The sequence below is a fragment of the Lineus longissimus genome, chromosome 16 (assembly GCF_910592395.1).
Source record: "Lineus longissimus chromosome 16, tnLinLong1.2, whole genome shotgun sequence".
NCBI classification, from domain to species: domain Eukaryota; kingdom Metazoa; phylum Nemertea; class Pilidiophora; order Heteronemertea; family Lineidae; genus Lineus; species Lineus longissimus.
In genome coordinates, this window is record NC_088323.1 from 5676231 (window position 1) to 5690786 (window position 14556).

At 42.5% G+C, this 14556-nt stretch overlaps 1 protein-coding gene across 2 annotated transcripts in view; it reads right to left on the bottom strand.

Annotated features, from left to right (window-relative positions):
• The window catches only part of LOC135500749 (receptor-type tyrosine-protein phosphatase N2-like), a 156117-nt gene that overhangs the window by 129949 nt on the left and 11612 nt on the right, over positions 1 to 14556 (bottom strand). For both annotated transcript variants that reach the window (XM_064792402.1, XM_064792401.1), the window contains exon 2: positions 5289 to 5336. In XM_064792402.1, the coding sequence (XP_064648472.1) occupies positions 5289 to 5336 (48 nt within the window). The remainder of the gene's footprint in view (positions 1 to 5288; positions 5337 to 14556) is intronic.

Here is a 14556-nt window from a genome sequence, read left to right on the forward strand (position 1 = left end):
TGACCGTGATCAACATCTATAAAGTCAGGTTCGTTGATTTATATCTCATGATTTGTAGCATATCTGTACTTGTACCGCTCAGATTTGTGTTTGGTAGGTTAGGGTACGGTTGGCAAGGTTCGAATTATCATTATTATCATTCAAAGCACACGAGACCAACCTTCCAACTTCACCCCAACACTTGCCATGACAGAGCATTGTCAAGATCATGAGAGATTACTTTAAAATATTCTAAATAAAATGTTCACCCATTCTTGAAATCTGCCGCAATCGACCAGGTGGGCATTTCACACTGGAAATATACCCTTGTTAGTTTCTCGATGACATTTCTTGCCGGTGGGTTACTCTTTTCTCCTACGAAGAGAAGAGTTCCAATCTCCATGGCGATACCGTTGAATGTAAGTAGCGGTGACATTAGGTAGAGATGGGGAGAGTGGGTGTATTGGTGGATGCGATGCCAATTATTGGATGAGAAAGATTTGGCAAGTATCAAGACGGCCTAGACCTGGCATTTTCGTCCCTCTCACAAACTGTTTGGTTTGACCAATCGCAGTTGATAGCCCCTTGAAGAGACAATAACGACAAACCTATTGCACGTGATCTGTTTAAAGGAATGTTTAAGTCAATCACTGACCATTTTCACAATCCATATTTGGACTTGTAAAATATTTTCAGATGTAGCATGACAAATTTGCCGCAATCAATTGATATGATACCTTAACATGCTTAAGGAATGTTCAGGTTACATATGTTAGCTTAAAGAAATGGTCAACGATTTTATTCTGTCGCAGTCAGTCGCAAAATTCTTGAAAATAAAATGGCCGCAAAATGTTGCGACTTAAAATAGTCCGCTCTCATCCACTGGTAAAGCTCCTGCCTCAGTATCAGGTCTTCTAAAACTGCCAGCAGTAACTCTTTCTCAGATAAGAAGATGAAACCACTACTTAGGTCAACACTATGACATTTCTGCAAATATTGGGGGAACTATTGAGAATTCGGAGAACTAGTTCGTTGTACTGTGTTTGTCTAGGTTCTTGTAGTTCCCCTCTGTAGTATGCCAAGGGATATTGAGTGTCACACGCCTAAAACACCATATGTTCGGGTTTCAGTGGCTTCCTCAGTCTTTGCTATGAGAAGTAAACTGTGGAGTGTTCTTGGACTATCCGTGTACAACTGAAAATCCCTTAGCAGACATCACTCCGTTAAGGACACCTTGTGTATAATGCACTATGCAGCGACTGTGCCTGAGGAAACACTTCAACTATTTTTCACGGAGACCATTTGATTTTGACTGAATAAAATAAAGCTAAATCAACATTTTCCCAGAAAAATATGCAACCGCCATTTTCCTGCTGTTCCGGTTTGTTGGCCAACTACTTCATAGCCGCAATTTATGATCACCCATTAGCAGACGTCTAATTCAAAAACAACAATGTTGATGAAAATTTGTTCTTGTTTTTTCCTTAGCAACATGGCATACTTGATTCAAATCTAAGAATATTCTGCCAAGTACACATACAATGGTGTCTTAAAGATGACTCGACCATTGGCAAGCACATCATGGTTACCCCCCAAAATTGTTACTAGGAGGCAGGGCATATTTTGAGGGTAAAAAAGGCACAATGGTGTCCCTGAGGCAGCAGGCCACAGGGCCCTTCTAAATATACCCTAGCTAGCACTAACATGAACTGATGTTGGAGCACTAACATGAACTGATGTTGGAGCACTAACATGAACTGATGTTGGAGCCAACTCCTAATCACAGAAAATTGAAATATAAATCGCAAAATTATAATATTTAGTATCAAAGAGTACCACCTATTCCATAATATCTAAATCAGAAATAAGAACCCGTCGGTTTTGCCATTGTCTGACAATGATTGATACGCTAGCTGCGGGAAATTATTTTGAAATCCATAATGTGCATATCGCGTTTTTACGTCCAGAAGTCAAATATGGGAAGTAAACAGCAGTAGCTGGAGGAGAGAATAGTCAAAGCGGCTCAATGCTTTTTTTACCTATTCAGGTAGAGTATTACAGGATTTTCAAAATGGCATCCTTGGCAGAGTATCAGGTGTCTTTTCATACCAGGAGCTAGTTCAGGCACATGGGAGGAGGTCATGGGTTCAACTCTTGGAAGGATCACTGCCGTTACATCTCAGTGTCCTTGAGAAAGACACCAAACCCAAGTCAATGCAAAGCTTCTGTGAGGTGCCTAAAGTCAGCAGGCCAATTCAACTCGTGCCCAAACATAGAAGCAGACAATAGCCGCACGTACACCACCTGAAAATGGACCAGCAATATTGGTTCGCGAACCAATGCCGCACCATCGAAAATCCACCAAGCGCGTACACCAGCGCTGCAGCTAGTTATAAAATCCGGCTACAGATGGCACGCAAACAATAAGCAGAAAGCGCCATTTCGAAAACGCCGCCTGGAGCCGAACCATCTAACTAGCTAATTGCCGATCCATCTGCGCGTACACCACGACAAAGCCAAGCTTTTAACAAGCCGGGCGAATTTGGACCATCAAGCTTGGTGGGACAAATTCGCCCGGCAATTTGTATCGGCAATGGATTTCCGAACCAATTTGTCGCGGCAATGTGGTGGTGTACGTGCAATTGGTCCACCAATATTTCGTGATGTAAGCGCAGCTAATGAGAACCTTTTTCAACCCAACATATGGCGATAAAAGATTTTTTTACTACCCTGGAGGCTGTCGATTCATTAGCTTTCTGATTCAAAATGACTTGAGTGTGCCAGGGGAAGCCAACATATTGAATATTTCATGCTCTGAAAAGTTTGAAGCCGTGGCAACTCTAACTATCGAATGAAGAGGACAAGGAGAATAGAATCGAATTGACAGGGGATATATCATGCTTGTAAAGGAATTCGAACTGCGGCAGGCTTTTTCAAGTGAACACCTTCCGGAGTGAAAATCGAATTCCCCTGAAAAGCGGATAGCTATCTGGGCAAGATTGTCGGAAGCCACAAATGACAGTTATCCTATAAGCTGCGCCACTGGAGGACTTCATCGAATCTTCATTTCACAGAAAGACTTTCTTCCACAAGCTCTTCCATCAAAGCATTAAATTAAAGGATTTCTTTTCGATTTCAATATGAAATTCGAAATCGATTTTAAATCCATATCGGTATTCTGCATGAAAATATTGAACATGTTCAGGTAAGATCAATGTGTGTTCATCTCTGATAAAGATGACCTTTAGAAAAGAATGAAATGTCCAGGTTCCATGTGCTCACCATTATATCTGAAAAGTAGGCCATGTGAGAAACTCATAGTTCAGGATTTAGATTCTGTCGTGCCAATCCACCATCATTGTGCGTTTATCATCCTTCACTTTAGGACTGATATTCACCGCTGATAAGTCGGCATGGATTCTGTGGGGTGCAACCACGTTACCGAAATCCACAAGCCACAACATCTATGTTGTCATCAAAAATTGCAACCCAATGGCTATTCGATTGGCCACAAAAGGGAAATCAACAGTATCAACAATGGTGCACTACGAGATTACGTAAACAAACAACTCATTATCGGGCATTCCCTTGGCTATGAATCGATTTTGCGACCCCGAACAGCTGGCTGTACGTTGACCATGACTTCTCCATGACAACCCATTACGGTTGATTTAGACTCTGGAAATTGCTCTTTGGGTGCTTTAGGCGCCAGTGCCCGATTCGAACCTAAGCCAAGAATTGGTGGAGGCGTGCATCTGGTGCTCCCCCCTTGGATTCTAAGCCAACGACGCCAAATTGATCATTGCTCAACGTAGAGCATCGATGTGTACTATATCTAAGCACCAACAAATCAATAGCACGGTTGAGACAATCGTTCAATGGGAATCTCATCTCGCGATCAATCATATTGTGCCGTCAGGGTACTGTTTAGCCACGAAGGACAAAAGAAGACCAACAGTCCGTACACCAGGCTCAATCGGATGGTCGTGACTGCTTACAAGTGTTTGCGCAGCACGGCAGTGAACTTATTGCATTAAGACTTCAAAACAACTTGATGCCTATCAATGCTAGCTAGCTATGGATGTGTGGATTTCTTATTGGCGCCAATCAATAGCCTGGCTGAATAGCATGCTCAATCTATTCATGATATCAATCATATCTTGGTGCCAGGGTGCTTGGTGTGCATGAGGATTGGAGAAGGTCAGCTTTTCCGACATGGACACCAATCAATTTTGCTGCATCCGATCTTCGTTTTGAAACAAAGAATGTGGTTCTTTGATGAGTCGAACACTGGCCATCGCATTTCTTACTCTCAAATGTCACACCACCACGGTGAATTCGTTAAGAAAAAAAAGGTACATCACAATCACACTCTCTTTATCCTCACATTACGAAAAGCGAAATGTCGTGCTTGAAAAGCACTGACCTAATCAGCGAGCTAACCTTTCCACCTCCTCCACTAGAGAGCCACAACGCCATGCTTTGGCATTTCCATCACGCCTCGAGTAACATCAACTCCTAAGCCGATGTTTCCCTTCCAGCAGACATTGCAAATTGATTTCAACGATGCCATGTGCGCCTGACAGAATATGGCTTAAGAAGTGCAATGTCATCAATTGCCAATTCTTCGTCTAATTAAAATCCACTGTGCATTTTTTTCCATATGTTAAGGATAATTACTTGATTGAGTTTTTGGAAAGTTTTTGAAAAATAATGCGTGGGTTTTCAGACAGTTTTAATGAATTCTGACAGTGATCCCTCCATTTATAAATCGAATATTAAGATGCTTTATTGAGTGAAGAAATTGTAGCGATATGATATCATAGGACATGCATATTGAATATCAGTCTGGCCGGGAGGTAAATTTTTATGGGTGGGCTGCATTCACCAAAGTACACATGGCACTCTGGATATTCGTCATTATGACTCGATCTTAAACATTATCTGACAAACCAAAGGGATGGATTCCAGAACTACCACTAAAAGGCTTCACAATTATGATATACTGTACGAAAGGGTAAGTAGCTCGTACTGACCTAGATTCAATACCATGATGTATTGTACGACTGGATAAGATGGTCATTTTAACCTGGATTGGAGGATAAACTGCTTTGACTTGGTAATTAGGTCATACATATGTAGATTGGAGGATAAAAGCAAGGCTTTACTGCCATGTATTCTAACACATGATAAGTAGGTCATACCGACCTAGATTGAAAACTAAAATTAAGTATTTATTGTAATGTGTACTTAGACTTGGTAAGTAGGTCATATCGACCTAGATTGGTGGGTTTTTAATTCAAACTTACCGTCTATACATTCCTCGTCTTCGGTGCAGACATCGCTGTACTTGCATCCTGAAATAATAACAAGAAGAGAAATCAGTGGTGACTCAAGTGGGAAAACAGGCAGAATTAGGCTCCAGACCCTCAGACTTCAGTCCGTACATTTTGTTAATGGGACAACCCAGAGTATATACAAATTTTTATAAATTTGATTTTGGTACACGGCTGAACTATGGTTTTACTAAGTGCTCATTGAAACTGACGGCATTGCCATGGCAACAGTATAATTGATGGGACATTATAGATTAGATCGGTTTTAATGGATAACGATCATATGGCATGGTCAATACTGGAATTGTATTGTAATTTGTAATCGTCATCATCAATCAAAACATATGAATCAATAATATTTACAAATTTGTTCAAAATTAGTTGCTTTTTTGGATGAACAAAATGATGGAACATTTATATTGAATTCCGACTTGGGAAGTCCTACACAAAGTTTGGCATTACAGCATTGCTGCAAATGATGCTGGAGAAAGCGGTAGGCAATCAAATATCATCTAAGAACATCCCGTAGCGAAGTGCATGGTTAAAAATAAACACAATTCGATTTCTTATGTTCTCATCCTCAGCAGCAACATAAGACCATACCCCAGCTAAGACATGTTTATTCTAATAATAGACTTCCGTTGTCATGGTAATCAGTGTTTACAAAGGAAACCAATCAGAAATAAAACGCTGTGGGAGGGTTTCATCGCTTTGATGTGATTACGAGTCATCTTGATATGACACTTGAAGGTCGTGCCTCATATCGGACCACTCCCTTCTTCAACACTGGAAAACAGCAGTTTATCCCAGGGGGTGACTACAAAAAAAGCAGGGGTACGCAGATCAGAAATTTCAGATTTAAAGGTGCCTATCCACCGGAACTACTTGGAACATGTAAAACTGTGATGATTCTATCACTGACACAGTCTGTGACATAGCAACCTGACCAAAGGCACTGTCAGTACATCCTAAGGCGGTTGGCAATCATTCAATCTCTAAAATGTCAACTATCTGTAACCTAGCACTTATAAGGCTAATGAGCACTGAACACAAAACCCCGAAAATAGAAGCCTTGGCTAACTGTGCATTTTTAATGAGAGGTCGATAATTACGCACAAAATTTTTTTTTTCTCTGGAAGCACAACATCGATGGGAAAAATGGTCCCAACAGAAATGCTAATACTGGGTTAGTGTGTACAAGATAACGAAATCTCACAGTGTGTGGACTAAGAACGTGACGATGCATGATAAACATGATATAATTGCTGATGTGACTTCGCAGCTTGCATAGGAAGAGGCAATAAGGATACGATGAACTAGCTGTGCAATCAGATTGAGGAAAGTAAATGAATTTATCACGTGTTGTGTAGAAAGCAAGGGATGGTCACAAATTGTTTCAACCATCATGATCATGCTCACACAAATGCCTTTGGCTTTGGATAGCAGCACCGTAACGGCAATTTTGCTTTGGATGGCAGCACCGTTACTGCAGTTTTGCTTTGGATGGCAGCACCGTTACTGCAGTTTTGCTTTGGATGGCAGCACCGTTACTGCAGTTTTGCTTTGGATGGCAGCACCGTTACTGCAGGTTTGCTTTGGATGGCAGCACCGTTACTGCAGTGTTGCTTTGGATGGTAGCACCGTTACTGCAGTTTTGCTTTGGATGGCAGCACCGTTACTGCAGTTTTGCTTTGGATGGCAGCACCGTTACTGCAGTTTTGCTTTGGATGGCAGCACCGTTACTGTAGTTTTGCTTTGGATGGCAGCACCGTTACTGTAGTTTTGCTTTGGATTGCAGCACCGTTACTGCTGTTTTGCTTTGGATGGCAGCACCGTTACTACAGTTTTGCTTTGGATGGCAGCACCGTTACTGCAGTTTTGCTTTGGATGGCAGCACCGTTACTGCAGGTTTGCTTTGGATGGCAGCACCGTTACTGCAGTGTTGCTTTGGATGGTAGCACCGTTACTGCAGTTTTGCTTTGGATGGCAGCACCGTTACTGCAGTTTTGCTTTGGATGGCAGCACCGTTACTGCAGTTTTGCTTTGGATGGCAGCACCGTTACTGCAGTGTTGCTTTGGATGGTAGCACCGTTACTGCAGTTTTGCTTTGGATGGCAGCACCGTTACTGCAGTTTGGCTTTGGATGGCAGCACCGTTACTGCAGTTTTGCTTTGGATGGCAGCACCGTTACTGCAGTTTTGCTTTGGATGGCAGCACCGTTACTGCAGGTTTGCTTTGGATGGCAGCACCGTTACTGCAGTGTTGCTTTGGATGGCAGCACCGATACTGCAGTTTTGCTTTGGATGGCAGCACCGTTACTGCAGGTTTGCTTTGGATGGCAGCACCGTTACTGCAGTGTTGCTTTGGATGGCAGCACCGATACTGCAGTTTTGCTTTGGATGGCAGCACCGTTACTGCAGTTTGGCTTTGGATGGCAGCACCGTTACTGCAGTTTTGCTTTGGATGGCAGCACCGTTACTGCAGTTTTGCTTTGGATGGCAGCACCGTTACTGCAGGTTTGCTTTGGATGGCAGCACCGTTACTGCAGTGTTGCTTTGGATGGTAGCACCGTTACTGCAGTTTTGCTTTGGATGGCAGCACCGTTACTGCAGTTTTGCTTTGGATGGCAGCACCGTTACTGCAGTTTTGCTTTGGATGGCAGCACCGTTACTGTAGTTTTGCTTTGGATGGCAGCACCGTTACTGTAGTTTTGCTTTGGATTGCAGCACCGTTACTGCTGTTTTGCTTTGGATGGCAGCACCGTTACTACAGTTTTGCTTTGGATGGCAGCACCGTTACTGTAGTTTTGCTTTGGATTGCAGCACCGTTACTGCTGTTTTGCTTTGGATGGCAGCACCGTTACTACAGTTTTGCTTTGGATGGCAGCACCGTTACTGCAGTTTTGCTTTGGATGGCAGCACCGTTACTGCAGTTTTGCTTTGGATGGCAGCACCGTTACTGTAGTTTTGCTTTGGATGGCAGCACCGTTACTGTAGTTTTGCTTTGGATTGCAGCACCGTTACTGTAGTTTTGCTTTGGATGGCAGCACCGTTACTGTAGTTTTGCTTTGGATTGCAGCGCCGTTACTACAGTTTTGCTTTGGATGGCAGCACCGTTACTGTAGTTTTGCTTTGGATGGCAGCACCGTTACTGTAGTTTTGCTTTGGATGGCAGCACCGTTACTGTAGTTTTGCTTTGGATTGCAGCACCGTTACTGTAGTTTTGCTTTGGATGGCAGCACCGTTACTGTAGTTTTGCTTTGGATGGCAGCACCGTTACTGTAGTTTTGCTTTGGATGGCAGCACCGTTACTGTAGTTTTGCTTTGGATGGCAGCACCGTTACTGCTGTTTTGCTTTGGATGGCAGCACCGTTACTGCAGTTTGGCTTTGGATGGCAGCACCGTTACTGCTGTTTTGCTTTGGATGGCAGCACCGTTAATGCAGTTTGGCTTTGGATGGCAGCACCGTTACTGCTGTTTTGCTTTGGATGGCAGCACCGTTAATGCAGTTTGGCTTTGGATGGCAGCACCGATACTGCAGTTTTGCTTTGGATGGCAGCACCGTTACTGCAGTTTTGCTTTGGATGACAGCACCGTTACTGCAGTTTTGCTTTGGATGGTAGCACCGTTACTGCAGTTTGGCTTTGGATGGCAGCACCGTTAATGCAGATTGGCTTTCGATGGCAGCACCGTTACTGCAGTTTTGCTTTGGATGGTAGCACCGTTACTGCAGTTTGGCTTGGGATAGCAGCACGGTTACTGCAGTTTTGCTTTGGATGGCAGCACCGTTACTGCAGTTTTGCTTTGGATGGCAGCACCGTTACTGCAGTTTTGCTTTGGATGGCAGCACCATTACTGCAGTTTTGCTTTGGATGGCAGCACCATTACTCCAGTTTTTTTAGGGATGGCTGTGCCAATACTGCAGTGTTTGCTTTGGATGGCAGTTACTCTTCCCACATGTACATCACAGTATAGCACACTGGATTGCTGACAACAGGTTGAAATATGTTTGTTTAAGGAAAAGAAGACCAGCGCTAGCTGACACTTCTAAGCGATTTTGAAAATATTCCTTTGAACCAAGCTGTAATGTTTGCTATCATTTCTACCCATGAATAGGATTATAGAGCATATTTCAATATGATATCCTGGACATGATATCGAAAACAAAAATACTGCATCAAATAACAACAATATTCTTCGGTGAGTGCCAACCCTTCACATGACATATTCTCACATAAGATGCTTTTAGCTTGGGATTTTTGCCAATAGCAGTCGACATTTAGATCAGCGCTATCTTCGAGTGGTGTCAGCGTAAAGATAATACAGTTGGGTATAGAGAAAGTCACTATAAAGCACTATTAGTTTAGGCGCGTAATCACATCAGTGACGGGTGCTAGCAATTCTCTGATGAGCTGCTGAGCTAGTTCTCCTTTCAAGAAAAGACACAACAATTACATTAGTGCTGCTCTTGTAGTTAGTTGGTCTTGTGGGGTGATTTCCCCAGGTCCAATTTTCCCGGGTTTTATATTTCCTGGGTTTTATTTTTCCCGATTTCTATATTCCCCAAAAGAGGATTCTAAGTGTTTCAGGTTCTACTTTACAAAATGAAAGTATCTTCGAGCCGCCTGATGTGAATTTGTTGCAAGATTTCAGCATTTTCTGTTGGTTAGTGAGCTGGCATCAGGGAGTGGGATAAAAATTTCCAATAAATCCTACTTCAAAATAGGGAATACTCTCACAAAATGTGGTTTAATCGAGAGATCGGGAATGATACAAGCAGATTCTGGAGAACATATACACGGCAAAACCTAGACGTGCATGGTGGTGGCCAATTAGAATTGAAAATATAATGTCTCAATAAACGGCCCAGTACTTTTTACATTTCAAAGCGACAAACCTGTAGCCTGGAATGCAAACGCTTGCTTTAGCACTACATAACTGTACAAAACTTCTGCTCTTGTAATCATTTTATTGTTTTAATTTATTGCTGTGTGTCCATCCCACCGGTACCCTACTCTCAGTTTATTAGTTTCTGCACGAGACTTAATCCCCTCGGCATGGTTTAGCCTAATCTATCAGCCAGTTTTTGTGATTTGTTATCTAGCATCTCAACAAACAAGACATACAAATAGCTGGATGCCCATTGGTTTTTTCATAACAGAAACTTCTTCAGAGTTATTGGTGGTGATTTATGGTCAGATGTAAGAGGGAATTCGAGCAATGGTATCATCAATTGTGGCTTCAACAGTCAAGCCTTCAGCAACTTCTGCTACTGAGGAGCCCCATAGCCTATTAGTGGACGCTGCTGACATGTAACCACACAAGAGGGTCTGGGTTTGATCCCAGGGAGAACCCAGGATCGTATTTCTGGATGACTCGGATCTCAAATTCCTTGATCGTCGGATACATGGCTCTTCATATACTCCTTCCAATGAGACGTAAAACCGAGGTTCCTTGCATCTGGTGTCTTTGCCAGGGCAAGTAAAAGACCCCACCAAGTGGGAAACAGGTTACAGGAAAATTCGTCCCCGCAAATTCGTCCCCGAGGAGAATTCGTCACCGGATAATACGTCCCCGGAAAATTTGTCCCTGGAAAATTCGTCCCCGAGGATAATTCGTCCCCAGAAATATAAGTAGCTTGCGTGGACTCTGCCTCTCGCCGAATACAAGTCACAAGGCCAGCAAACTCAACTTATGCCAAGGGGAATGTAAACAAACTCATCCCACCTTGGAGGAGGAACACTCCTGGAGAATATAGAGAAGAGCAGGGCAAATGCTGAAGAAGAAGAAGCCCCTGCCACCTCTTCTTCAATCTCACCCACTCATAAACAGCTGTTTACACTAACATTTATAGCTCACAAATACAACGTCCTCTACGGCTCCACGGATCTTAGAGAATGATTCTCGAGCATGCTTGAGGTATTGATATTCCTCACTGCGATGATATGTCTCGCAAGATTATCTCTTTCTTCTGACGAACAAATCGATATCACACTCTCAGTATTCAACAGACTCTTTGTAAAAATAGCATTTAGCACGTATCTGATGTAAACAGTCATGAGGTTTCACACTTTACAGTAAATGATAATACATGTTGCTGATGCTGGCTCATATGAATAAAGAATGAAATAATGAAATACAGTCGAACCTCCCTTAGCGGACACCTCTCTAAGGACAACCGCTCTATTAAGGACACTAGTTGTGGTAGTCCCAAAGTGGTTGTTTCCATTCAATTTGACCACTCTTATCAGTACACCTCTCTATTAAGGACAGCACTTAAGTCAGTCCTGAGGGTGTCCTTAATAGAGAGGATCTACTCTAAGTACAGAAGAATCAAGTTGCTTTGACTAGAATATGAATCACAGATCTCTGGATTGCCAATTGCCCTATTGAGGTTCCCTTTTTTTGCACAGTGTGACACCATCGTTAGAGCCAACCGATATTTAACAGCCAACTACTTACGGTTAAATGAATCGGCAATCCGAAGATCTGTTACTGCAAAGCAGCGAAACCTTTAGGTACGAATGTGTTTTCACCACAACCTTACACCAGGACCACCACACATCACCCATAGAAATTGCACTGCCAATCCTAAGTTTAGTTAGAGTGAAATATGCCGCAATCGAAAAGTCAATTTTGATTGTAGTTCCATTGGGAGTGACAGCATATCAAATGCAGTTTCTGATGCCAAATATTAGGATGATTTTGAATGTCAATGTTGATTTTTCCATCGATCAAAGGCAGGATTTTTTTAACTACAAAGGATTTCTGATTCACTTTCTTTCTCTTGTGACAGTTTTCAATATGTCAAACAGTCACTTCGGAACAGAACTCTCCCTTCTAGAAAATCTATGACTATAATACTGATCTAGATAGAACGTTGCATGCCAAGCAAGTCATGGGCAGGGCAGTAAATAGCTCTGGTAATGGAAAATTCAGCAGAGGCTGCGATTGCCAATTTCTGGGTGAAGAAGTGGACCAGCATCTGAATCACCTCTTACATCACATTAATAAATAATCAAACATTGCTAACCATCTGCACGAAAATAGAGACCGCAAGTAATTATCAACGTAACCATTATACCTGTGGTAATTAATAATTAACGGGTAATTTACACGCTAAATCAATCGGGCAAGAAAAGTAACCAGGCGAGAAAGATGAATGCATCTTGAAGAACCTTTATACATAACACTTATTCGTCAAGATTGACGACAGTAATGCACTTTGGCCTACAAGGGTTTGACACACAAGCTCATGCAATAGTGTGTTTACAGTTACTATGAGGTGACCTGGGTCCTTGGATGCTAGTAATGTATCGGTCAATGCTCAGCTGACAAATGACCATGGGGCAGTTACTGTATCTGAATTCAATTCAGAGGAAAATTTGGAGTTTCACATGTTATAAGGCTCTAAAGAGTTGATACAGTCCCCACCACAACTGAAATCTCAAAATTTATGTAGGAATAGGATGCAAAATTTACATGAAACCATGTTGTATATTTCAAAATATTTCAAGGCGGGCTTTGATGCGAATCAAGTAATTACCTTTATATGGCCTAATAGTGACATCCTCCTGTCATTGCATGTTACAGCTAACAGTAATTCCATTCACAATCAAATCAAACACCATTCACAAAATATTGGCAAATATCATCATAATAATTTGCCAATCAAAAGCAAAATTACAATGGTGTGCTGAGTGCATCTTTCAATGTATTTTTTCAATCATCATACAAATCGGCCTAAATGCTTCAGATCAATCAATGGTTATGACTGTCTGGGTCAGGTCTACGTGATTTTTTTTCAATATTGCCCTGTGATCTCATGACACATTTTAACACAGTCAATGGTACTATAGACGACTGCACCATTGGTTGCCTTGTTGACTTAGTATTTGAGTGAGAGAGGAAATTGCTTTAGTCTAATGTGCCTAATCAGCAGTGGCTCGTTTTAGGTATGTTTCAGACAGTAATAGGCCATGGTGGCTGTTTGCAAGTTCACCAACACCATTCAAAATATCACTATGACTTCCTCAGGACTGATGTCGTTCACGTCAAATCTCGCAACTTCCTGCGAGGGATACGAGAAGCCATCTATGAAGGAAAAGAATCCGCTCCCCGCAACAGACATGGTGGCTTGCGTTTCAACTCATCGCACACGCGGGACCGGCCCCTGAGGACAATGCCACCAGTCTTCTCATGAACAACATCAGTCCTGAAGAAGACCTTATGGCCAATGCTGAAACAGTAGACAATACCCAGTAAATATGAGTCCAGAGAACGGTTGAACGTCAAAGAGTTATTTCGTAAGAATGCCTGGATGACTGAATCATATACACAAGTATTTTCTCACCATTCGTGTGATCAGAAAATCTGACAACATGTAATCGTACGCCCGAGGTTTTTCGATACATTGACTGAAGATATATTGGTTGATATGTCAACGTCAATAGAAGCACGTTCATGTATCTGTCTTAAGTGTACATAACTGTCATCACTAGACACTAAGTTGACGCACTGACACTGATCTGAAGCACTGAGCCGTGATATAAGGAAGAGTTGCTTTAGTAGGAAGACACCATGTCTATTCTACACAACATCAGGCAAACATACTTCGGCAGATTCCAGGACTCAGTGGAATTCCTGGAAAAGAGGAAGCTGACACCCTGCTAAAGAAGGGAGCACGTACAAAATGCCCCATCCCACCCCTTTTTTTTATCTCACACAGAGTAGCAATGGCACTACTGAAGAGATATGATCATGAAGTCTGGCGGCAGGGACAAGGTAGTTACGAACCTAAGTTGGATGATCTCTGACTCGATCCTTGACAGAAGGGAGGCCACAATCATCTAATCACCTCAGGACTGGACACCGTGACCGACGAGCCTACATATGGAGACCCGACGTGGTGGGTACAACACCATACCAGAGCGGGAATGCCAACCAAACTCCAGCCCACATCCTGCAGGATTACCCCGACTTCACAGCCCAACAACCAACCTGTGAAGGACCATACGGTGAGCAGACCGGGGTTTCAACTCCTGGACCCCAACCTTTAAGGCCAACATGCTTCACTCATTATTTAAAAAATCATATCTTTAGGATCATCAACATGCCTTTTTAGTTGTTGGATGGGTGGGTGGGTGACCACTTTAAGACGCACTGCAACATGTGAATGTCAGTTGAAGAAAAAAATGTAACCCTTTGATATCGAAAAGCAATAGCTAACTGGGAGTAATAAC